This window comes from Sprattus sprattus (genome assembly GCF_963457725.1).
Source record: "Sprattus sprattus genome assembly, chromosome: 10".
Classification (NCBI taxonomy): Eukaryota; Metazoa; Chordata; class Actinopteri; order Clupeiformes; family Clupeidae; genus Sprattus; species Sprattus sprattus.
In genome coordinates, this window is record NC_137908.1 from 4681832 (window position 1) to 4708597 (window position 26766).

General features: G+C 45.9%; 1 protein-coding gene across 2 annotated transcripts; it reads left to right on the forward strand.

The window, feature by feature from the left end:
• The first annotated feature begins 1402 nt into the window (after positions 1-1402).
• On the forward strand, positions 1403-26766 carry mybphb (myosin binding protein Hb). Of its 2 annotated transcripts, XM_080846261.1 has the most exons (14): positions 1403-1683; positions 5193-5258; positions 6415-6480; positions 7107-7241; positions 10173-10340; positions 15052-15140; positions 15776-15971; positions 16211-16350; positions 17856-18015; positions 19232-19368; positions 22351-22540; positions 24365-24424; positions 25684-25718; positions 26163-26766. In XM_080846261.1, exons 1-12 carry the CDS (start codon positions 1470-1472, stop codon positions 24400-24402), a joined length of 1599 nt encoding a protein of 532 aa, XP_080702387.1. In that variant the 5' UTR covers positions 1403-1469; the 3' UTR covers positions 24403-24424; positions 25684-25718; positions 26163-26766. The 2 variants fall into 2 exon arrangements, with proteins under 2 accessions (XP_080702387.1, XP_080702388.1); XM_080846262.1 differs by lacking the exon at positions 5193-5258 and having other exon boundaries at positions 1404-1683.

The window sequence follows — 26766 nt, forward strand, 5'->3', positions numbered from 1 at the left end:
AGTGATGGTATATCATATGTGACTTACAGTGTGCAATGAAAGGTGTGCATTGCATCGCTACATGTTGTGAATGCATGTCGCCTTGGTGTGGGACCGAAACTTATGCGTAGCATTAGTAGGGAGGGGTTTTCAAAGGATGCATTTGATGAAATTCATATTTTTGCTTTTACAGGTATTCCTCTCCTTATGTGAAATCCTTTTTAAAATTTCCATTTCGATTTTGTACAGGACATCATAATTGTAAACATTGTAAATAGTTCTGCATTTGCGACAACAATCATTAACATGACATCAACAAAAAAACTATGTGTGGAAAGGTAGAAAAAAACTTTTTTCTTCAGTTCTTTGACAGAAGAGAACATGTAGGCATGCCTGTACACCTGTCTCAACATTATCCATTTGTCTTAATAAAACGTCATTCTTTGAGAGAGTTTTTCTTCATTTTAGTGTTTTGCAGTGATTCTCCATGGAATATCAGGTAATCCAAAAGCTTTGACAGAGGTTTAAATGTAGCCCACTCTTTTTGCAGTGTGTCATATAGTCAGCCTGAGCTCAATCAGCCTTCGTGCATTTAATGAGAATGAATAAACCTTTTAAAAGGTGCTGTTTAGAACCTGTGCTGTTTTATATTAAACCTTTTGAGGGTGCCATATACTGTATGTACCAAGCTATAGAACCCTAAAAGGTTCAATATAGAACCTTTTGTGTTTAGAGTGTACCAGTCAAAAGTTTGGACACACCTTCTCATTTTTTTTAAAAGTTTTTTCTTTACTATTATTATTTTTACACTGAGATAACACTTTTTTTTTGTTTAGTACATCATTCCATATGTGTTATTTTGTAGTTAAAATATCTTAAGTATTAATCTACAATGTAGAAAATACTAAAAGTAAAGAAAACACTTCTCAAAAAAATTAAAGGTGTGTCCAAACTTTTGACTGGTACTGTACATACGAAAAATGTGAACTGTAACCTACTGGGAACTAACCCATAGACTTATGTCCTCTGTAGTTGACATTTGTTTTTCATGCATACCCTCTTACTCTTTTGAGCTATTCTGTTATTTTTTTCTGGGCTCCCAGGAGATATAGAAGCCTATTCCCAAATAGTCTTAGTTTCTCTTTGCTGACTTGGATGTAAACTTTTAAGTGAGTTATCCAGAGTTGTGTTTGCTTCCTCTATCTATCTACATGTATTAATCACAACCAGTGTTGAAAGACTTGTTTTCAGAACTGTAAATGGGGAAGCTCCAACCCGGGTTGGCCCCAGTGCTATTACTGCAGTGCTGTGGGTTGTCATGTCGCCTAGTGCTGTGGCCTTATCCTAGCAGTGGATACCTGATACTTACGAGGGGTGGAGTTCGTGTGTATGGGCTCCACAGTGCTGCCCTTTAAATCCCCTGTCACCCCTCAAGTGGCCGCAGTCAACGGATTTTTTTGAGACGAGAGGGATTTCTAAAACGGACAAAAATGCCAGCCAAGCCAGCCCCTATCAAGAAGGCGGCCAAGCCTGCGGAGGCAGCGCCAGAGCCAGCACCAGAACCAGCACCTGAACCTGCGCCCGTCGAGGCCCCCCCAGCAGAGGCTGCCCCCGCGGAGGCTGCTCCTGCCGAGGCTGCCCCAGCCGAAGGAGAGGCTCCAGCCGAGGCAGCACCTCCAGCCGAAGGAGAGGCTCCAGCTGAAGGTAGTGGTATTCGGTGTAGCATCCCAGGGGATATCCAACGCCCTTTTTCCAGATAACTACTGAACGGTGCCAAATTTTCAGTGACTGAAAAAAAAGGGAAAATCCATTCCATGCGAGTATATGATTCGAAGCATGGTAAATGGACTCGAAACATTTTGTTCAAAGATATCGTTTAAATCATAAAGACCTTCCACAGGATACGCCCCCATTCCCCTGCTTTTATAAAGAAGCAAGCAAGGGAGAGTATCATACAGTATTCCACTTTAACGGAATGCTCTCCTAGTTTACCTTCATTATATATTTTCTGTATTATCAGCTGTCGTAACTACCTACCACAATAAGTCTATCACGTATAGAGAAATCTTTCTTGGCACCGGTGCGCAAGCTATGAAGTTTGTTGTCGGTAAAGTGCCACAAGTGCAGCGGCACTGAACTTTTGGTTCCCCCGAAGATTGCATGAATATGAGTCAAATTTCAGCACATGCTTTGTGCATGGAGCCTTTGCACTGCACTTATTCGATCCATGCTCTATCATTTAACCTTTCAAAATAAAGAAAAAAAAATGTTTTCCACTGCGCTTACTGCTATCTCACGCAATGGGATCTTTCGCAGCATTATCTCCACTGTGCATAAAACACAATGTTTCCATTGACCTATGGAGCTTGTCACCGGCATTAATATATAAAAACAGCTGTTATTGGCCGATCTTCTGTAAATAAGTTTAAGACATGATAATGTGCTTTGGGGATAATCAGATCTCAATAATTTACTGCTTTAACGTTGCTTGCACCTGTACAAACAAATCTCTACTGCTGACGCGAGTGCTGACGCACCTAGAGAGCCAGAGGGTTAAAAAATGTCCAGCACGTTCTCTGGTTCCACCTCTTCGCCATGCTGTTCGCCTCATTAGATCTTCTGATGCTGTAACACTAAGCTGCCTCGCCTGTTCAGGCCTAACCCTAATGTCCTAACCTCTAACCCAAGCTGCGCCTGCCGCCGAGGAAGCCGCTCCCGCTCCTGAGGCGCCTGCTGACGCTCCGGCTGAGACCGAGGGTAAACCAAAATACTCACCACTAATGCCATATAACAACATTCCAGTCCAGTTTGTAATGCTACAGTTCTGTAGTGTAACAAACTACAACAGGCTACAAGTGGCATACAACACCATTCACTGCTTATGATACTCCTAGGCTGTTGCTTGTTAAAAAAATGTGCAAGGGTAGTAAAAAAGTACATCATCACAACCACTTACCATTTCTAACTCTTCAGCTCTTCTCAGTGTGGTCCCTGCCTTAACCTATTCACTCTGGTGTAGGCCTACTCATGATTTTTTCATCCCTGCTTGCTTTATCTGCTGCTCAAGCATAACCCTGTTAACCTTTAACACTAGCCGCTCCTGCCGCTGAGGAAGTTCCCGCTCCCGCACCTGAAGCGCCTGCTGACGCTCCGGCTGAGACCGAGGGTAAAACAAAATACTCACCACTAATGCCATACTACAACAATTCAGTTTGTAATGCTACAACAATTGTGTAGTATAACAACATCGAAGGGTAACCAAGTCACTACAACAGGCTTCAAGTGACATACAACACCCTTCACTGCTTACAATGCGTCTAGGCTGTTGCTTGGTAAAATATGTGCAAGGGTAGTAAAAGTATATCATCACAAACCACTTACCATTTCTAACTCTTCATATCTTCTGAATTGCAAACCCGCCCAGTGTGGTCCCTGCCTTAACCTATTCACTCTGGTGTAGGCCTACTCATGATTATTTCATCCCTGCTTGCTTTATCTGCTGCTCAAGCATAACCCTGTTAACCTTTAACACTAGCCGCTCCGGCAGCCGAGGAAGCCGCTCCCGCACCTGAAGCGCCTGCTGATGCACCGGCTGAGACCGAGGGTAAAACAAAATACTCACCACTAATGCCATACTACAACAATTCAGTTTGTAATGCTACAACAAGTCTGTGGTTTAACACAATTGAAGGGTAACCAGGTCACTACAACAGGCTTCAAGTGACATTCAACACCATTCACTGCTTATGATGCCCCTAGCCTGTTGCTTGGTAAAACAAAACTAAAATGTGCAAGAGTAAATAACGTAGCCTATATTACCACAACCACTTACCATTTCTAACACTTCAGATTTTCTGGACTAGGCTGATTCATAATTATTTATTTTTGCAGCTGCAATTCGTGGCTTGCTTTACCTGCTTGAGCATAACCCTGTTAACCTTTAACACTAGCCGCCCCTGCAGCCGAAGAAGCCGCTCCTGCACCTGAAGCGCCTGCTGATGCACCGGCTGAGACCGAGGGTAACAAATAAGCCTCATTGAAATACTACTACAATTCACTGTTGGGCTAATCACTACTTTTGCTATCGCTACAACAATTATGTCATTAATTGAAATACTACTACAATTCACTGTGTTGGGGCTACTCACTACTTTTGCTATCGCTACAACAATTATGTAATTAATTGTATGTAGAATTGTACAATTGTACAACAATTGCATTGTCTAAAATCCCCGAGGGAAATAACAATAGGAGCACGATTAATTTAATACTTTAGCCACTCACCATGTTTAACATCCCTGCTCCTCTCTAGATCTTGATTGTATGATAGCCTACCATATCATGTGCTATTCTGCGCTATTCTGCAATTTGTGTCGCTAACGCCAAACGTTTAACACCAGCTGCTCCTGCTGCCGAAGACGCTGCTGCGCCTGCCGCTGCAGAAGGCGAGGCACCTGCGGAGGGTAAACTTGGATCAGTTTCTCATAAAGTGTGATCGTCCAATTCTGTTTCAAACCAACAGCAAAGTCACCGGTGTTTACTGGAACTATGCTTGATTACTGACTAGATCTGCTTCTGAAAATGCATCTATTCCCACAACGCTGGTGGATTCCCTGCTAAATCAAGTTCGGCAGACACTATTGCTTGGGATGTATTGGACTAAATTAGTACACCTTTTGTTAAAATCGCAGACACCACTACAATGATCTGTAAACACCGAAGACTTTGCTGAGGCATATAGCCATACAACCAACAGTATTGGCAAGATTACTTTATGGTTACAGATTAAATGTTTTGCAGCAAAAAAAAACTTTTGCTTTTCTCTGGTAGCCAGCATTTCTTCATTAACGAGTAGCAAAGCAAAGCAGACATAACCAACCAGAACTTGTTATTAACCACCGCTGTTGTTAACATCTAACGGTAGCTGCTGCCCCAGCTGCTGCTGCTGAGGAACCCGCTGCTGACGCTGCTGCCCCCGCGGCAGAAGCCCCCGCTGACGGTAATGACCACAGTTCACCTCACCTGGCTCCCATTTACGCCACCTCACCTATTCTCCGGATCAATTTCGGATTAATGTTAACACTAATAATTCTAGGCTACTAATGTCATTTCAAGGGATAGTCGACAGCCACGATCACCCATGATCAACTTTCGGCACTAACTCAGCCATTGGCGCCTCTGCTAATAACAAATATCCTTCATTTTAACACCAGCTGCGGCCGCTCCTGCTGAAGACGCCGCCGCTCCTGCCCCTGCCGAAGGAGAGGCTCCCGCAGATGGTAATCCATCATAAGCAGCACTCATAGAATCAGAAGCAGTCACAGTAGTGGATATCTAGACTAGCTTATGGCTAAGCTTCTGCCATTGAGCTGCACCTTTGCAAAGCTGAATCATATTGCCTTTTTATTGTCAGTTTAGTCTGGTCTATTTCAAGTTTTCACTATGGAATTCAGTCTACTTAGTCAGCATTTCTGGTTCTGTTTTCATGTACTTTTCAAGAATAGTTTCTTCGAATAGACAGACTAGCTAGATGGTACCAGCGCTGTGTAGACAAGCACGGTCCTTCGCTGACCGGACTCAAACTTCCAACCTTGGGAGTGGGAGGTGGGTGTGTTAGCAAGGAGGCCAAAATCCATGGGTCCCTAAAGGTGTCAGGGAGGTAGGTTTACTCACAGCACCTGCTGGCTACCATAACACCCATCCCCCGAGGCCTCACTCCCATCTGGGTCCCACCTGGGCCCCACCTGGGCCCACCTGGGTCCCACCTGGGTCCCACCTGTGTTGTGTGGGCAAGCACAGTCCCACGCTGGACTCGACCACGCAACGTTGGGCAAGGGAGGCAGACCCATGGAGCAAACACGGAGGCTAAAACCCATGTTACTAGTCCTTTTCAAAGGATGTCATGGAGTGAGGTTTATTCACTGCACAGCACTGTACCCACTGGCTACAGTTCCATAGAGATGGGTGTGTTTTAGACATATAAAGACACAGATTCAAGTCAAGGCAGGTCAAGTCAAAGTGTTTATTGTCACACTCACCAAATAGCTTCAGCGCAGTGTCATCTACGCAGTAGACGGCATACAAGATTAAAACATAACATATAACAAAAATAAAATATAACATATAACATTATAACATTATAACATATAACAAGTAACAAAAATTCAAATTAAAAGAAGGGCTAGCAGAAGTTTACAGGGTGAAGGAGTGAAGACTGTTGAATAAAATAAAAAAATATGTGCATATATATTTAGTGTAGTTGTATGAGTGGGCAGGCAGAATGAACATGGAGATGGATATGCGACTGTTCAGTGGGTCTATGGTGCTGATTTAGAAACCTTACGGCCTGGGGTAAAAAGCTGTTTTCCTGAATCCAGAGCAATGCTACGCCTACCTCCGCTAACTATTACCATCCCTCTGCTTCTTGGACACTAGGTGCCCCAGCCGAAGAAGCCGCACCCGTAGAGGAAGTCAAGGCTCCCACACCACCCCCTCCCCCAGGTAACACATGCCGTTGGCAGCCTGCTCCTCCACAACCACACACACACACACACACACACATATATGTGTCTGTTGTTCTGTGTGTCCGTACCTGCACATAGACATACAGTAGATTGTTACGACTGGACCAATCTTTTGACCTTCTTTTGACCTCATTAAGTCAATAGCATTAACAATCCACACTATGTTCATAGGTATATACTGTGTACAATGTGTTGATTGTTTCTGACATATGTGTACCAGGGTAATGTGTTTTTGTTTTTGTTTACTCTGCTAATGAAGATACACAAGACCTTTTTTTTTCATTACATGTCTCACTTTCATTGTATGTGTGGTAAAAGTGTGTTGGCTTTCGTAAAACCCCTGAGTATAATAAAAAACGCTTTTGAGTGCGTTTTTTATTATACTCAAAGTTAATATTCTTTTACTCGCACCCGAAAACAACTTTATGTGTGGTAAAAGTGTGTTGGCTTTTGTAAAACCCCTGAGTATAATAAAAAACGCTTTTGAGTGCGTTTTTTATTATACTCAAAGTTAATATTCTTTTACTCGCACCCGAAAACAACTTTATATTCTTTGGAAGTAGAGCGCGCCCAGCCCAACTAATTTTGTAAAAACCCTGCCAGAGCCTACAAGCGAGCCTCTGGAGCTCTGCGTGGATGACGTCAACGACACCTCCATCACCATCAGCTGGAGGCCCCCTGCCACCATCGGAGACTCTGGCCTGGATGGATACACCGTGGAGACAGCCCCCGAAGGAGGTAGGTTCACTTCCTGCTTCCTGCCGCCCAGACACACGCACAGCTCACTAGGGGCGGTTTAAGGCCGAGACTGCAACAGCGAGCAGCCATCTTGTCAGAGCTTCACGCATATTAATCTAACTGAACTTTGCACGAATGTTCACAATAGTGTTCAGAGTGGATTCTCTTCTAAAGAGCTACAGTGACAAGCAGTGGTGTTGTCCAGGGTTTACGCAGGTATACAGAGTATACCCACTTATTTTATAGTCAGCATTGCGTATACCCACTTCTCAAAACAGGGCGTGTATCCTGTGCTGTATGGGCTGCTTTAAAAAATGAAGAGTATACCCACTTCTCCAGGGACCACTACACCACTGGTGACAAGGAACCGTTTTTGTTAGACCTTCACACATTTAAATTATATTGAACATTGTAGACATGTTCAAGTTACAAAAGTGTTTAGAGTTGAGGTCCTTCTAAAGAGATATTAAAGCAGGGCATCGTCTTCTAAGACCTTCACACATTGGAGTCAGGACAGGAGTGAGGGACAGGAGTGAGGGACAGGAGTCAAGACAGGAGTGAGGGACAGGAGTCAGGACAGGAGTCAGGACAGCAGTCAGGACAGGAGTCAGGACAGGAGTCAAGACAGGAGTGAGGACAGCAGTCAGGACAGGAGTCAGGACAGGAGTCAGGACAGGAGTCAGGACAGGAGTCAGGACAGGAGTGAGGACAGGAGTCAGGACAGGAGTCAGGACAGGAGTCAGGACAGGAGTCAGGACAGGAGTCAGGACAGGAGTGAGGGACAGGAGTCAGGACAGGAGTCAGGACAGGAGTCAGGACAGGAGTGAGGGACAGGAGTGAGGGACAGGAGTCAGGACAGGAGTCAGGACAGGAGTCAGGACAGGAGTCAGGACAGGAGTCAGGACAGGAGTCAGAACAGGAGTGAGGGACAGGAGTCAGGACAGGAGTCAGGACAGGAGTCAGGACAGGAGTCAGAACAGGAGTGAGGGACAGGAGTGAGGGACAGGAGTCAGGACAGGAGTCAGGACAGGAGTCAGGACAGGAGTGAGGGACAGGAGTCAGGACAGGAGTGAGGGACAGGAGTCAGGACAGGAGTCAGGACAGGAGTGAGGGACAGGAGTCAGGACAGGAGTGAGGGACAGGAGTCAGGACAGGAGTCAGGACAGGAGTCAGGACAGGAGTCAAGACAGGAGTGAGGACAGGAGCGAGGGACAGGAGTGAGGGACAGGAGTCAGAACAGGAGTCAAGACAGGAGTGAGGGACAGGAGTGAGGGACAGGAGTCAGGACAGGAGTCAGAACAGGAGTGAGGACAGGAGTCAGGACAGGAGTCAGGACAGGAGTCAGGACAGGAGTGAGGGACAGGAGTGAGGGACAGGAGTGAGGGACAGGAGTCAGGACAGGAGTCAGGACAGGAGTCAGGACAGGAGGACAGGAGTCAGGACAGGAGTCAGGACAGGAGTGAGGGACAGGAGTCAGGACAGGAGTCAGGACAGGAGTCAGGACAGGAGTCAGGACAGGAGTGAGGGACAGGAGTCAGGACAGGAGTCAGGACAGGACCTTCTCACCGGTTACTGCTAACAGCACCGAGCTAGCTCAACAGCTACTTAACAAAGTGACAGATTTCACCATAGCCTGATAGATCATAAAGTTGGTTTTAGTCTGCTTGATTTGTAGTCAGGGTATGAACAGCCCCAGCCACTGCCAGCCCAGTGCATTTAACACACACACACACACACACACACACACACACATGCACACACGCACACACGCATACATGCACACACGGACACACGCACACACACACGCACACACACACAAACACACACCAGCCACTGCCAGCCCAGTGCATTTAACACGGAGAGGTCCTTGCCCCTGGTTCTAATGATATCCTCATCTTTAAATACCGCCACACGATACCAGCGTAGCTCCCTAATTTAAACACAGGGAATTGTAAATTATGCTTTTATTGACTGGTCAAGCCTATCCGTTGCAGCTGTTCCCAAGGCGTCACCAGAAGATTTATCCTCTACCTATTTATGTCCCTATAAGGTGACAGGGATTTTAGCCTCTGCCTCAGTTTAAGTGTGGACTGGTGTGCTGACGTTGTCTCTGGGCCAAGGAGAAAGGCCATATACACATATGCTCCTCTCGAGTAACTTAATTAACTCTGCGTCAGTAATTACCGGACGAGTACATGGAAGGACTTTAGATAGTCACTCAGTCAGCAGTGCAGAGCCGCCCTAATGCAGGTTGTTTTCCGTCCTTTTCCCATAAGGAAATCCTACACTCCATGTTTCATTCTATGCTGTCCTCCTACCACACCTTATTTTAAACTAGTTCTTCTCTTGCTGAACAACTTGAGCTGAACTGAACCATAGGCTTTATAACCTAGGATTAAAAGTGAGTCATTACAAGCAAATTAAGCAAAAACATGTAGCAAAAAAATCATAAAGAAAAAACATTTACTTTTAGTAATTGTGTAGATGCTTCTTATAGTATTGTGCATATATACGCTTTTGTGTGTGTATGTATATATACTGTATATTGTCTGATGCCCGTGCAGTGAACCCAGCACTGTGATGGTATTATTATTATTATAATTATTATAACTTTACCAATTTAGCTACAAGTACACTAAGAGTAAACAGGTGGAGAGGGAGATGACAAATATGCACTGCAATTACATTTCTTTGTCATTGACTGCTGAAAGTCATAGATTACTACAATATTATCATATTAATAGTAATACAAAATATTTGCATGCTGAGTGGTAATGGTACTGTGATGTGCTGAAGACATTTTGAACTGAAAATGCAAAGAGACCGAACTTTGGCAGTAATCCCCATCGTTGGTGTTGGGCTTTGAGGGCGTGAAAGTCCAGGCATTCTGCTAAACTTATGTCCCCACCCCCCCCACCCCCACTCCCACAGCCGATGAATGGAAGGCCGCAAATGAGGACCTCACCATCTCCTGCCGTTATGTCATCAAGAACCTGACCAAGGGTGACTACCTGAACGTCCGCGTTGTCGCCGTGAACCCCGGAGGCCGTAGTGTCCCCGCTATGCACCCCGACTCTGTCCGCGTCAAGGAAGTTGGTGGTAAGTAATGGTGTTAGCATCACAGTCACACTCACGCTCGCACACACGGTCAGTAGACCTAAGAACTGACTAATGGTCCACTACCAGTCACCCGCAACCCTGGCAATGCTTGGCAACCCTGGCAACGCTGGCAACCCTGACCTCTTTCCCTGACCGCATTTTCCTGATACACCTGTGCACACTACAGTGCCTCTTGTACATTGCATCCTGCTCACACACACACACACACACACACACACACCTCTTGTACATTGCATCCTGCTCACACACACACACACATACACACACACACACACACACACACACACCTCTTGTACATTGCATCCTGCTCACACACACACACACACACACACACCTCTTGTACATTGCATCCTGCTCACACACACACACACATACACACACACACACACACACACACTTCTTGTACATTGCATCCTGCTCACACACACACACACACACACACACACACACACACACGCACGCGCACACACACACACACACACACACACACACACACACACACACCTCTTGTACATTGCATCCTGCTCACACACACACACACACACACACACACACACACACACACACACACACCTCTTGTACATTGCATCCTGCTCACTCACACACACACACACACACACACACACACACACGCACGCGCACACACACACACACACACACACACACACACACACACCTCTTGTACATTGCATCCTGCTCACAGAGGTCTGTACACAACTGCCCCTGGAGTTGATGCCCTGCTGTAGAAATAGCCCCAACTTTAGAAAGATCAGAGGCTGCCATGGACGTCTCAGATGTCCTAGGTCCCAGCCTGTCTTCCCCCTGGGGGTGTGTGTGTGTGTGTGTGTGGCTCGTTTTGGGCTGCACCCCCTCCCCCACACACACACACACACACACACTGTGGGTCCATGAGAGGAGAGGAGCTAACGGACCGAGCTTCTCCTTCACTACTGTCTCTGCCGAGCTGGCAGACAGATAAATCTACCTGACACCCCACTGGCCCGACCTTCAGTCCTAGCAAGGTGTTCCCTTTCAAGCGCTCAGGTCCATATCAGAGCGGTGCCCTGCGGCCAAATGTGGAAAAGTCTGTCTGCCATGTTCAAACAGGACCAGGAGAGATCATGTTGTGAAGATGTATTGCCTGGATCATATTGGATCAGTGGATATTGAGTTTCTTTCAGACTGGTTGTCAAGTTAGTGCTCCCTAGTTGGCATTCGGGCAATTTCAGAGCAGTATCTTTATTGATGTTTGACATAGCTCAATGAAATAGCTTCCCATGAAAGAGACACCATTTGTTATATGTTTTTCAAGAGCTTATTATTGTAATTAGCATATTTCATGTTCAAGAAACAGAAAAAGAATTGCGATTGTGAATTGTTTTCAATATGAATTTGGTGATGTTGTTTACACTTAAATATGTTGTCATGAAACTGCAGCCGTGTGTGACAATGCCAGAACTGCACCCGATTAGAGAATGACATCACACTTAATGAGATTTGGCAGTAGCGACATTTGTGTACTTCAACACTAATCGCTAGCTTGTAAAACAAATCGCAAAACCTGTAATCTGGTGATCAGTATTACAGTGGAGCTCAGAGGGTTCCACCGCCGGTTATTACACAAATGCCGTGTTAATTCATGCACTGTGTCTTACATCTTGACGTCAATGAGGATCTAAAGAAAGAATTGCGAGACGGGATGGAAAGTTCAAGTGGGATAGGAGTGTAACTTGAGTTCGATTGACCAAATTGGACGCTGGGGCGGGGGCCGTGTGATAGGTCTCCAGCTTTGTGCTGTATCAGGAACGTTGTGCCTCTACGTGAAATGGAGGCATATTATGAATAATTTCCCGGTGAAAGAGCAGCAGTCTGCTGCACAAATCCTTGCAGAATTGCTGGGAAGCACCTTCGATTAACACGGCTTATGCGGCGGACGTACAGAATGGCCTCTGAGGCATCGGCAGAATCCAGTGCTGGCCTGGTGTCAAGCTGTCCTCCCGGCGAGTGATGGTGACAAGTGTGAAAGGCCTGGGGGTGGGGGTGGATGGGGGGGAGACATTCCTGTGTGTTCGCGCAGTGCAACCAGGGCCCGGGGATGGGGGAGGTGACTGGGGGGGGTGGGGGGGGTGTAGGCAGTGCACCCAGGGCCCGGGGATGGGGGAGGTGACTGAGGGGGGGTGTAGGCAGTGCATCCAGGGCCCGGGGTGGGGGAGGTAGCCTTGTGGGGTTGTAGGCATCTTGGGTTTCCCCCTGAGCCTCCTGTGCCGGACTGGGCCACTCTGTTTGTCTAAAAACATGCCACGGATTCTGCAAGGATCTACGTCCGTGGACCCAGCGGCCCTCGCCTCCACGCGGAGTCATGTCAGGTCACCCACACAGCGGCGGAGCTCTGAACAGGTCTGGCTCCTGGCGTGGCACAGACCTGGCCCGAACACGGCGTTAGTCCCTGCCCATGCACCCTAAGGGATCAGGGAATCCTTTGTGTTCTTTGGCTATGAAAAGGAATCTACTGTCCAACCTCTGAAAAAGGTTCTACTGTCCAACCTCTGAAGAAGAATTCCTTTGGTGAGGAATCACTTACCTTCGACTCCTCATGAACCTGAAGCTCTTAAAGTCAACCATGAAAAACTTTCGCCATCAAAGTTTTTCCTGATGGTTCTTGAGGTGGTCTGTTATTGTAATTACCACCCATCTGAATCCAACAGTAAATAAGTGGATATTGAGTTTCTTTCAGACTGGTTGTCAAGTTAGTGCTCCCTAGTTGGCATTCGGGCAATTTCAGAGCAGTATCTTTATTGATGGTTGACATAGCTCAATGAAATAGCTTCCCATGAAAGAGACACCATTATTTGTTATTATATGTTTTTCAAGAGCTTATTATTGTAATTAGTCCCTCATTGAGAGTTTGTCAAGCGATAATTCAGTGGTTCACCCTCTGAAGCCCTCTGAAGCCAAACTCTCCCCTCGCTTCTCACTTTACTGTCCAGCTGCTGATGTGAGTGTGTGTGGGGTTAGAGATATATTTACATGAGGCCTAGTCCACCATGAAATGTAACCCAAGCCCTGCATCATATGCTGTGGGTGGCAGCGGTATTAGTGGTGGTGGTGTGTGTGTGTGTGTGTGTGAGTGTGTGTGTGTGTAAGAGAGATTGTGTGTGTGTGTGAGTGTTGGTGTGAGCAGTGTGTCTGTGTGAGAGAGAGATTGTGTGTGTGTGTGTGTGTGTGAGTGAGTAGTGTGTGTGTCTGTGTTTGTGTGTGTTTGTGTGTGAGAGAGTAGTGTGTGTGTGTGTGTGTGTGTGTGTGTGTGTGTGTGTGTGTGTGTGTGTGTGTGTGTTTGTGTGTGTGTTTGTGTGTGTGTGTGTGTGTGTGTGTGTGTGTGTGTGTGTGTGTGTGTGTGTGTGTGTGTGTGTGTGTGTGTGTGTGTGTGTGTGTGTACTCGGGGGGCTATTTCAGGCTCTAGTGTGGCCATACCATACTCAGCAGGTGTGCTCCCCAGGAGGGAATGCTGAAGCATTAGAGAACGCTCATTTAAAGAGGTGAATAATGTCACTCAACAGCATTTTAATCTTCATAGACCATCCCTTTAATCTTCATAGACCATCCCTTTAAGCCTCAAATACCACAAAAGTCTCATGCTTGATTATCGCCGAAGCTCTCTATTCCCCAAAGCAGCTTTGTCTTAGTGCTAGCCCAACTTGAGCTAGCTTCCCTTGGGTGGTCCCGGTGGTTTTCCTTATTTAGTTCAAGCCGAGAACCTGTTAGGTTGAGGATGGAATTACTGCTATCTTGATGGTCGTGGTGTCGCTGAGTGCATAGAGTGTTCACACGATAGCTTACTAGCCGGTTTTGGGCGTGGGCTAGTCATGCTGTTGTCATGGTTACTTTCAAATACATTTGATTATGCATCTATGCCCTCAGAAACAGAGTTTGCAGTGTACTACTAAACCATTGACTTGATTTAGCGGTTTAGGTTGTTCTCTCATTACTAGATAATAATCCAATTTTAAGGGACTTTAAGATACTTTAAGGCACTTTAAGGCACTATAAGAACTGTCATTGTGTCATCAGCACACAAGGGTAATGCAAAACCTTCATCTCATCAACTTTTTTATCACAGCATAGTAAGTGATATCAGCAATGTTCCAGGCGTTAGCATTAGATTTGTTATCAATCTGTGAAGTATCAAGGGACTTGCAGCCTGATTTTCAGGTTGTGTTGGTGGACTTGTGCCCTTAGCCTCTTCATAGATTCGACATTTGTCAAAAAAAAAAGTAGCCACTTCCTTGCAATTCCACACTCACTCCGCTGAAAGTGTAGATCTAAAGGATGATCTCAGAGTATGAATCGCTGGGCAGTCTCTTTTAAAGGAACCTAGTTCCTCCCACACTCTCGTGTGCGGCTGTTCCTGTCCTGGCCTTTCACCCAATCAGAACTTGTTGCGTGTTTGGTTCCACTCCCACCTTCTGGGATAGTTGTGTGACGAGGCTGGAGCTGGAGTTCATCTGATGATGAGACGACTCTATACAATTATATCCAAAGCGACTTATAAGGAAATTGCAAATATACATCAGGCGCAGTTTAGGGGTTCGGTGTCTTGCTCAAGGACACTAACACACTTGGTAAGGAGGAGTGGGGAATCGAACTTGCAACCTTCGGATTACTAAACGACTCCTCTACTTTGTCCCTGCAGAACGCCCCAAGGTCCGCCTGCCTCGTTTCCTGCGCCAGAGGCTTGTGAAGAGCGTTGGAGAGAAGATCAACCTCGTCATCCCCTTCAGTGTACGTGAGCCACTCTCAACCACTCGCCCACAACACTTTTGAAATGTCCACAACACTGTAAACCATAATACAATTCCTGACTCAAAAACCCCTCAGTCAACTATGGTAGGAGCATTGTAATGAATGCCTCATGTAACAATGTTGTGAAGTTCTTTCAGTCATTTTTACGGTTTACTTTTAAGAGCTGCACTAAACACACATTTCATCCATTTTCTTTTGGCCTTTTATTCTTATCTTGGGTGATTACCTCTAGACTGTCCTATCTCCTTACGTCTAAGTTGCTATTAGTACAGCTTGCTGATTTACAAGAGTAGCAAAACCCTGATTCCTTCAGCTTAGGAACATTCTAGAGTCGGCTGTGTCCTGGTTAAGACTTTACTGACAGCCTTATGTCTAAGTTGCTATTAGTACAGCTTGCTGAATTACAAGAGTAGCAAACCCTAATTCCTTCAGCTTAGTAACATTCTAGAGTCGGCTGTGTCCTGGTTAAGACTTTACTGACAGCCTTATGTCTAAGTTGCTATTAGTACAGCTTCCTGATTTACAAGAGTAGCAAACCCTGATTCCTTCAGCTTAGGAACATTCTAGAGTCGGCTGTGTCCTGACTGTACTGACAGCCAGTGCTCCTTGTACAGGGCAAGCCTTGCCCAGGGGTGTCCTGGACAAAGGACGGCGTGCCTCTGGAAGGTAACAGGGTGATGATTCGTAACTCTGGCACGGACAGCATCTTCTTCATCCGCTCGTCCGAGAGGGACGACTCTGGCACCTATGAGATGACCGTGAAGGTGGAGAGCTTTGAGGACAAGTCCTCCTTCATTCTCCAGATCTGTGGTGAGACACCCCCACACAGAACTCCTACTTCCATAAACGCCTAAAAACTTATTTCTGTTTTGAAACATTTTGTATTTATTTATTTATGTTTATGTTTATGTTTAATTGTGTTTTGTACATCAGTTTTGTTACCTTATTGATGAGACCCCTGACGATGTTGTAAATACCAGAAGAAGGTGTGAAAATCAAGGGGTTAATTCCCCAACTAAATTGGAGCACAATCTCTGTCTGTCCCACAGAGCTGCCTGGCCCACCCGCTACTATTAAGATTGCAGATACATGGGGTTTCAACGTCGCCCTGGAATGGACCGAACCCGCGGATAATGGCAACACAACCATCACAGGCTACACCATCCAGAAGGCAGACCAGAAGACAGGGGTGAGAGCACTTACACATGGACAGACAATGAGTTATGGCTTTGAAACTATGGCTTTAGGACAGGAGAGAGTTCAGTATGACATCACAGACTGGGACAGGAAGAAATTCCATGAACCTGTGTCCTCGTGGACAGTCAGGACGTCAGCTGACGTTACCATGGCGCCAAGGCTTGGGCAGTGAATTTTAACTAGTGGTCCATGGGACATAGTTAGTTGTTGTGCATAACTTAGTGTATAAATAACACTAGAAATATGTCCAATGTAAGTTGCTTTTGCCTGTACCTGTTGTTGTACTGATCTGTTTTTCAATAGTCTCTTATTTTGTCCCTTAATATGCAATTCAGTTCAGGTCATGGAGTTAAAAATGAAATAGACACCTTCACAGGACGTTAATCAAGAGTACACCATGCCAGTTCATGGTGTGCATTCTGAATCAGTGTCCCTATTAGATCTGATTAGAAGGGGAGCGGTCCAGTTCAGGGTCAGGATCTTTCCAGAGTCAGCTGGTGGTTGGAATGTTAGGTGGGCGTGGGTCGAAGGTCATAGTGAGCAGCGGCAGCCCTCGGCTTCAGTCAGCGCCCTCAGCGCGGCAGTTGGTGACGAAGGGGCCGACCTCGCTGTTGACAGGGCCTGTTGTTGTGGTGAATGCTGTTGTCCTCTTGGTGCCCATATTGTGTCAGAGAGCTTTTAGACTGCAGCTGTGCTTGGAACGGATGCTGCCTGCCCAGAGACCATGCCAGATGGTCGATTTATGAGCTGGTGCTTTTATCCAGCGCCATTTACAGTACAGATGTACATATTTAGAATATCTAGAATGAGTTCTTACTCTTAGCGCATACTCCGAATGGTCCTCTTACTTACGGAGGCTTGATTGTTGCTCCTCCACTGTAAGTCACTTTGGATAAAAGCGTCTGTAAGACATGTAAGGGATAATGTATTGTCCGTCGGTCATTATCCAAAAATAAATCCCGACGGGGCGAACAACACCCCGACGCGCACCTATTTTTAATGATTTAGTTGCCGTTTCATGAGTCCCGTTTAGAATGAAATAGTTCTTCAAGCAAATAGAACTTTAAAGTTTCAGGTGTTGTATAGCAACCCATTACTTGCTGATTTCAAATTACCATGAGTCTGTTAAGTTAAAATGACCGGACTTCTTGCGGAATGATATGAAAGAGGTGAATTAGAAGCACAAAACCCGTTGCCAATGACAGCGGTCATTATCTTTTCGCAGCGGTCTGTTAGCAGGAATTAATGTAGGGTAGAACGTTGGGATGGCCCATTCAAATCAACGGAACATTCTGAAGAGCCGTATAATAAATGAAGATAAAGGGAATGTGAGTGTACCAGTTGAACCACAGGAATGCTATGACATCTCTAGGGGCCTAGCTAGGATTAGTGTACATTTCACATACGACTTGAGTTGCCATGTATCAATATTATAGGTCAAATATTGTAATAATATCGGTGTGTGTGTGTGTGTGTGTGTTTGTGCCTTGTTGGCAGGATTGGTTCACAGTGGTTGAGAACTACCACAGGATCAATGCCACCATCTCCGACCTCATCATGGGCAACAGCTACAAGTTCCGCGTGTTCTCCGAGAACAAGTGTGGCATTAGCGAGGAGGCCAAAGTCACTGAGGACTGCGCCACGATCACGAAGACAGGTGAGGCTCTGGCTCTGCGCTCGCAGAGCTCCCAGAGTCTCCAGGGAGAACCTGGGGAACAGGTGGCAAAGTCGGGAAAGGTTTTAAAAAATAAGAAAACGCCCAGTAAGTTCTGGAAAGTCTTTTTTACATCATTCTTCTTCATAACATCTTAATGATAGAATGCACATTGAAAAGTAACCGGTTCCCTCATTTGCCACACTGTCGAAATCAAGCTCCCATGGAGGTTTGAACTTGTCCTACTGTGAATTTGGGTTCCCCGTCCCAGTCAAGTCAGTCTCTGTGAGAACACCGGTCCTCCCTGTGGCCTCACACATGCTGCTTGCCACAGTGCCACGGTCTGAACCGTGGTCCTGGACTTGCCATGTGCTAGTATTGACATCCCTTGTAGCCATGTGCTTGTATTTACATCCCTGTAGCCATGTGCTTGTATTTACATCCCTGTAGCCATGTGCTTGTATTGACATCCTTGTAGCCATGTGCTTGTATTGACATCCTTGTAGCCATGTGCTTCTGTTGTTCCTTTTGTCTCTGTCTCCACCCCTAATCTGATTGGCAATTAGCCTGATTATAGTCTGCTTTGTGTTCACCTGCACCCCTCCTTGCTTTCGTCCAGTGCCCTGTTTACTTGCCCTGCTTAATTGCCCTTTTCAGTTGCCCTGCTTAATTGCCCTGCTTAGTTGCCCTGCTTAATTGCCCTGTTTAGTTGCCCTGATTAGTTGCCCTGATTAGTTGCCCTGCTTAGTTGCCCTGTTTAGTTGACCTGCTTAATTGCCCTGCTTAGTTGCCCTGTTTAGTTGCCCTGATTAGTTGCCCTGATTAGTTGCCCTGCTTAGTTGCCCTGTTTAGTTGACCTGCTTAATTGCCCTGCTTAATTGCCCTGCTTAGTTGCCCTGTTCAGTTGCCCTGCTTAATTGCCCTGCTTCCTGCTAAGTTGCCCTGCTTAATTGCCCTGCTTAATTGCCCTGTTCAGTTGCCCTGTTCAGTCGCCCTGTTTAGTTGCCCTGTGCCTGTAGGCCGTTGTGTTGAGCTATTTGATCCCCAGTCATAATTTGTATGTGGAATCCCATGTGTTGGACTCTTTGGGGTTCTTATTTCTTCTGGTCAGTCCATGCTTGCTTGCCATTTTGTTCATGTCCACTGCTTGCTTCCATAACACTCCTGTCCAGCTCTGCTTCGGCCGCCATGACACCTATCTACTCTGCTCTCTCTTCAGCAATCGATTACAAGCCTCCGGTCTACAAGGAGCATGACTTCAGCGAGCCTCCCAAGTTCACCACCACCCTGAGCGACCGCGCAACCACCGTAGGCTACGGCGCCAAGCTCCTGGCCTCCGTCAGAGGATGCCCTAAGGTAGGCATGGCGACCAACCGTACTCAGAGGCGGAATCTGGCATAGGTGTAGGCCAGATCCACCCAAAAGTGAGCCTCGATCCCAAAAAAACTAAAAAAAACTGATTCTGATCTCTGTGTGGAAGCTCTATATATTTCCCCTCTCTTTGTATACGGGCCATTCTACCGAATTGGTGCAAAGTCAGGTCGGAAATATTTGGATTTTTTTTATGTTTTATTCCCAAAACTTTGTCGGTATGTATATTGTACCATATCTAAAGTACACTTATCTAGTAAAAGAACAGTCAATTTTTATATTGTATTTTCAGAATGTGTTGGAATGTTTTTCCTCTTCCAAAAATTGTCACTACCGAAACATCACATTTACTATAGTAAAAAAGTATTATTATTGACCTGTTCAGATTGTGTTTCCTTCCCTTCTCTGAAGAGTATTTTTACAAATATTTCTTGAAGGTTTTCACAATGAAATCCATAAAAATGAATTTTTTACCAAATTTTCAAGTTCAATTTATACAATTCATCAAAATCTAAGTGCAATATTTCTTTGTAAAATGCTAAATACTGATCATATTGATTCCAGAGTTGTTCATTGATGAAATTGAACATACATTAATCCAATCAGTATCATAACATTTTAGTTGATTACTCAATATACTTAATTTTTTACAAAACATCCTGTGTTTCGGTAGTGCTGCACTGTTTCGGTAGTGACATCCAGTGTTTCGGTAGTGACTGCACTGTTGGATGGATGTTCATTTCTCTCCCAAAATCTTCCAAAAGGTGCTCTGGGCCGCCCTTTAGTCCACACAACACATTTATTTAAAAATTATGGGATTGAACTACTTACCAATTCATTTTGTCACTACTGAAATCATCAGGTCACTACCATATGTTTCGGTAGTGACTGTTTCGGTAGTGACAATTCTAGCTAACTTTAAGCATAAATAAAGAATTCTAACAAGCACACGGCATGCAAACACATCTTTGAAGAGGTGAACACACATACAAACATAAGATTTTCCATGAAACCCCAAAAGGTTTACTTAATTGAAGAAAACATGCGTTTCGGTAGTGACAATTCTTAAGGTTACACGTCGATTTTCAGACTTTGGAACACATTTATATAAAAACTATGGGATTTAGCTACTTACCATTCAACCATGAGGGTCAGAGATGCAGTGTCACTGCATGGTCAAAAATGCAGAGTCGTGGCTAAAACACAGGCTCAGCCAATGGACGAAAACTCTTGTGTTTCGGTAGTGACATGAAAACTAGGGACATGATTTTTTGAGTATAGAAAATTGATTTAAAAATTAAACCCACAATAAATCTAAATTTTCCAAGTTCTGTTTCAACCCAATCATAAAGATCTTTGAAATTAAATCATTGAAAAAAATCTAAAAAAATTGAAAAGTGTTATTTAAAGGCATTGAAATTTAGATGTCAGGGTTGGGGACAGCTACTTCCCAATAGAAAGTACCCTATAAATGATGATTTTGTATATATTTAGCTTATCACTATCTCATGTAATGCATTGGGTTTATATAGACCATAACATTTTCTAATTAAATATCTATGCCTAAATACCTAATTGTTTTGTAAATAGTTTTTATTGTTGAGGGACTGCATATTACACGAATTCGGTAGAATGGCCCATACATCTGTTTATTATTTTTTTGATCACTGTGTGCTTTAATTTATGTACTGCATTGAATCCAAAATCATACACAAGACAAGCATTCTTAGAAAACAATCAATCAGACAAAGTGAACAGGACTTTTCTGCTGGAAAAAAACGCCTTCAAAACAGACAGCTATATTAGACACAGAACGCCAGAAGGGGAAGTCTTGGTTTGACCTCAACAAGTACAGAGTTCAGAGTTCATAGTTCATCAGCTGCTCCTGTAGTGAAGAATAGATGAGACCCCTTACCTCCCCGCCCCCCTTCCCCCTGGGCAAGAGAGGTGAAGAGAGGGAGAAGTGGGACGATAGATCTTAGTTCCTGTTTAGTTGCCTGGGCAAAGAAGTGAAGAGAGGGAGAAGTGGGACGATAGATCTTAGTTCCTGTTTAGTTGCCTGGGCAAGAGAGGTGAAGGGAGGGAGAAGTGGGACGATAGATCTGAGTTCCGGTTTAGTTGCCTGGGCGAGAGAAGTGAAGAGAGGGAGAAGTGGGACGATAGATCTGAGTTCCTGTTCGCGCTGGCTTTGGTGCGGTCGTAGAGGTCAGCAACCTGCCAGAGCCTGTGCGAGTGACGGGCACAAGCGGCCGACAGCAGGGAGACCTTCTCCGATGTTCTCCCACGCCTCTTATGGGATGGGGTGTTGAGAGACACCGTTGGGGTCACATGACCAGCATTCCTGCCCCCCACGAACCGGAGAGGGGTTCACAGGGGCACTGGGGGCCTTTAGCACCCCTGTCTCTCCAACCCCAGAGTGAGGGTGTGCATAGCAGGTATCCGTTTGCCCCCATGTGGGAAATGGCTTGAGTGTCTTCCTTCGCACCACGTCCTCCCGCTCTTCTGCACGATGGACGGGCAGATTAGCCAACAGGCTCTTTGAAACGATGCACAGTCTCAAGCCATTTTATTTTTGACATGGAAGAGAGATGATACTGAAGCTTTTCTCCATCCTAGATCCATACTAGAAGCAACCTGATATTTCTCCATACTAGATCCATACTATAGTGATACTGAAGCTTTTCTCCATACTAGATCCACACTAGAGTGTCCTGATATTTCTCCATACTAGATCCACACTAGAGTGATACTGAAGCTTTTCTCCATACTAGATCCACACTAGAGTGTCCTGATATTTCTCCATACAAGATACACACTAGAGTGACCTGGCATTTCCTAATGTTAGGGATGGTTGACAGGTAGTTTTGAGTCAGGTTCCCATGACAAACCTTTCCCCGTATCAACGGCCATCTTGCGTGTAACGTGATAGACTGCTTAGAAGTGTTCAATGTTTGTTTCTCCGTGCAGCCCCAAATTATCTGGACGAAGAACAAGATGATCTTATTCCACGACAACCCCAAGTACCGTCAACTGAACAACGGTGGGATCGTTTCCCTGGAGATCCGTAGGCCCGGCAACTGGGACGGCGGAGAGTACGCCTGCAAAGCCAAGAACGCTCACGGAGAGGCCATGATCTCCTGCAAGCTGACCATCAACCGTAAGTCACACACACACACACACACACACACACACACACACACACACACACACACAGATCTCCTGCAAGCTGACCATCAACCGTAAGTCACACACACACACACACACACACACACACACACACACACATACACACACACACACACACACACAGATCTCCTGCAAGCTGACCATCAACCGTAAGTCCCCCGTACAGCTGGACACACACACACACACACACACACACACACACACACACACACACACACACACACACACACACACAGACACACACACACACACACACACACACACACACATATACACACACACACACACACACACACAGACACACACACACACACACACACACACACACACATATAAACACACACACACACACACACACACACACACATATACACACACACACACACACACACACAGACACACACACATATACACACACACACACACACACACACACACACACACACACACACACACACACACACACACATATACACACACTAACACACACACACACACACACACAGACAGACATGAGAAGCGCAGACACCGCCTGTTTCCTCTGCAGCCTGTTGTTGGGCCACTGGTCATTGCTGCCCTATAAGGGGGACTCTAGGCTCCACTGGAATATCTCCAGGCATCCGGGCCCATTGTGTATTTACATGACGACGACTTCTAGCGCTCCTGTTTCCGGGCCAATTGTGTATTTACATGACGATGACTTCTAGCGCTCCTGTATCCGGGCCCATTGTGTATTTACATGACGATGACTTCTAGCGCTCCTGTATCCGGGCCAATTGTGTATTTACATGACGACGACTTCTAGCGCTCCTGTTTCCGGGCCAATTGTGTATTTACATGACGATGACTTCTAGCGCTCCTGTTTCCGGGCCCATTGTGTATTTACATGACGATGACTTCTAGCGCTCCTGTTTCCGGGCTAATTGTGTATTTACATGACGACGACTTCTAGCGCTCCTGTTTCCGGGCCCATTGTGTATTTACATGACGATGACTTCTAGCGCTCCTGTTTCCGGGCCAATTGTGTATTTACATGACGATGACTTCTAGCGCTCCTGTATCCGGGCCCATTGTGTATTTACATGACGATGACTTCTAGCGCTCCTGTATCCGGGCCAATTGTGTATTAACATGACGATGACTTCTAGCGCTCCTGTATTCGAGCCAATTGTGTATTTACATGACGATGACTTCTAGCGCTCCTGTATCCGGGCCCATTGTGTATTTACATGACGATGACTTCTAGCGCTCCTGTATCCGAGCCAATTGTGTATTTACATGACGATGACTTCTAGTGTTCGGGGCATCCACACCCATTGTGTATTTACATGACGATGACTTCTAGCACTCCAGGGCCTGTAGAGTGCCAGTGGAGGTTGGCATCCGATGCCATTCAGTAAACACTTGGCCAACATGGCTTAATATTAGACTGACAACTTGGTTGTGGGGTGAGGCCAGGGTCTACTCTGGCAGGTTTATGGAGCTTCTTCCGTTTATGAGCCGTGAACGGTGCACATGGAAGCAACAAGGCCATCGTCATAATCACAGTCAGAGTTCCTGTCAGCAGAGCTCTATGTGTGTGTGTGTGTGTGTGTGTGTCTGTGTGTCGGCATGTGTTTGTGTGTACAGTCGTTTGTTTGTGAGTATGTGTGTGTGTTTGTGTGTGTGTGCACAACTGTTTGTTTGTGAGTATATATATATATTCTATGTGTGTGTGTGTTTAAGTGTGTATGTGTGTGTGTATGCTGTGTGAACAGTGCATTCATCTGACCAACATATTTATGCTCTCTCATAGAAATTATCACCGGCGACGAACCAAAGGAGGAGGAATAAGCACCCACCCTCTGGCATGCAGGTAATGCTCTGAGCCAACCACAGGGAGCACACACACACACACACACACACACACACACACACACACACACACACACAAACACGTACTCACACACACACACACACACACACACACACAAACACGTACTCACACACACATACAAACTCACACAGACACACGCACACACACACACACGCCCACAAACACGCACACGCACACGCACACGCACTCACACACACACATACACACTCACAGAGACACACAAAAACATCCTTCCACTGGAAACTGTTAGCATGTAATTCATTGTTCAGTGTGCACTCTCACACACACACACACACACACACACACACACACACACACACACACACAGGCTGCTTCCAAAAACAGGCCATAGAGGGCAGAGTGAGCATGATGAGAAACGGTACATCTGCACACACACACACTCACACAAACACACACACACACACACACACACACACACACACACACACACACACACACACACACACACACACACACACACACACACACACAGGCTGCTTCCAAAAACAGGCCATAGAGGGCAGAGTCCCTTTTTGGCTATTTAGGTCCTGGGACCATCTGTCCTTCCCTAGGGCAGACCATACATGGGGGGCACTAAACTTGGCGCTGGTGGCCCCCACTGGAAGGCTCCAGATGGTAGAGCCCATAAATTAAAGCGCTGTTGCCTCCATAAGGGGCTCCCACCACTCCGCTACGCGCTACATCACATTTCCTTTACTCAGCACCAGTTTACCCCCCCCCCCCACACACACACACACACACACTACCCACCTTCCCCCCCACACCACACATACACACTACCCACCCCCCACCCCCCTAACAGCCATGCACTGCCACAAACCTTGGCAAACAGACACACATACTCACACTCATATACACAAAGACACAAACATACACATTCACTCCCACAAACACACACACACACACACACACACACACACACAAGCTCACAGCTACATTTGTTAAAGGCATCAGTGGTTTTCAAAGCAAAACTGACGTTAATTCACTGTGAGGTTTCTGTAGTGTGTTGCTGTGAGGTACCTGAAGTGTGTAACTGCGACCTCTGAGGCATCCTGTAGTTTCCAGTGGCGGTTGTTAAAAATATTTCTGGAGCCTTGAGCATTGACACCTGTTCCCCCTGTCACCCCCCCCCCCCCCCCCCCCCCCATCCCCTCTCCTTACCCCCCCCCCCCCCCCTCCCTTTCCTTACCCCCCCTTTCTGCATATGCTGACTCCAGATTTAGGAGCAGCAGGATCACGGATTTCAAGAAAGGTAAGGCTTGCTCCGCCCTACACCCCTGCCTCTGTGTGCTCCTGTAAGACTGTCAGTCTGTGTGTGTTTATGTGAAGGTATGTGTGAGTGTGTGAGTGTGTGTATGTGTGTGTGTGTGTTTGTGTGTGTGTGTGTGTGTGTGTGTGTGTGTGTGTGTGTGTGTGTGTGTGTGTGTGTGTGTGTGTGTGTGTGTGTGTGTGTGTGTGTGTGTGTGTGTGTGTGTGTGTGTGTGCGTGTGTGCGTGTGTGTTTGTGTGAGTGTGTGTGAGTGTACTCTGTGTGTATTCATGTTGTATGTATGTGTGTAATGCTTGACTGTGTGTGTGTCAGTACATTTGTGTGTGTACGTTTTTAGTGTGAAAGTGTTTGGTGTGTGTGTACGCATTTGCTTCTCTCCGATTTACGTCCATCTCTCTTCTGTTCCCCTTCTCTTCCCTTCTCCCAGGATTTTGAAAGTGTCTAAGGGTGAAACAACATGTACATATTCCTATTTGGAGCAAGCAGAAGGCGTGTGTGTGTGTGTGTGTGTGTGTGTGTGTGTCTGTGTGTGAGCGTCTGGTGATCAGGAAACATCAGGAAATCTAGCAGCCCTACTTTTTTTGCAGGGGTAACAAAAAGTGCGCTAAGGAGCCCATATCCCTCTCCAAAATGCCTTGACTCATAGGTAGCCTCCTGTCCCCCACACACACACACACAGACGGTGGACGTTAAGGAACCGCGCCCTATTCTATTTCTATTTGTCTATTTGCTTCTGTTTACGTATGTGTCCTCCATTGGTGTGACCTCCAACTCATAACTCGGCTTCTCCTGTCTGACTCTGTTGTCCTCTCTCTCTGCTCCTTATTTGAAGGATTGGGGGGGGAAGGGGGAGGGCGGGGGAGAGCAACTTATGAATGTTTGTTAATGTATTTATTAAAGGTTTTAACCCTAGTGTATCTTTATTTTTTGTTTGTTTATTATGTTTGGCTTGGAAAAGAGAACTATAGAATAAGTTATCAACTTGATTAAATTCAATGCTGGCTGGATGGCCGGGTAAGAAGTGCTCAAGG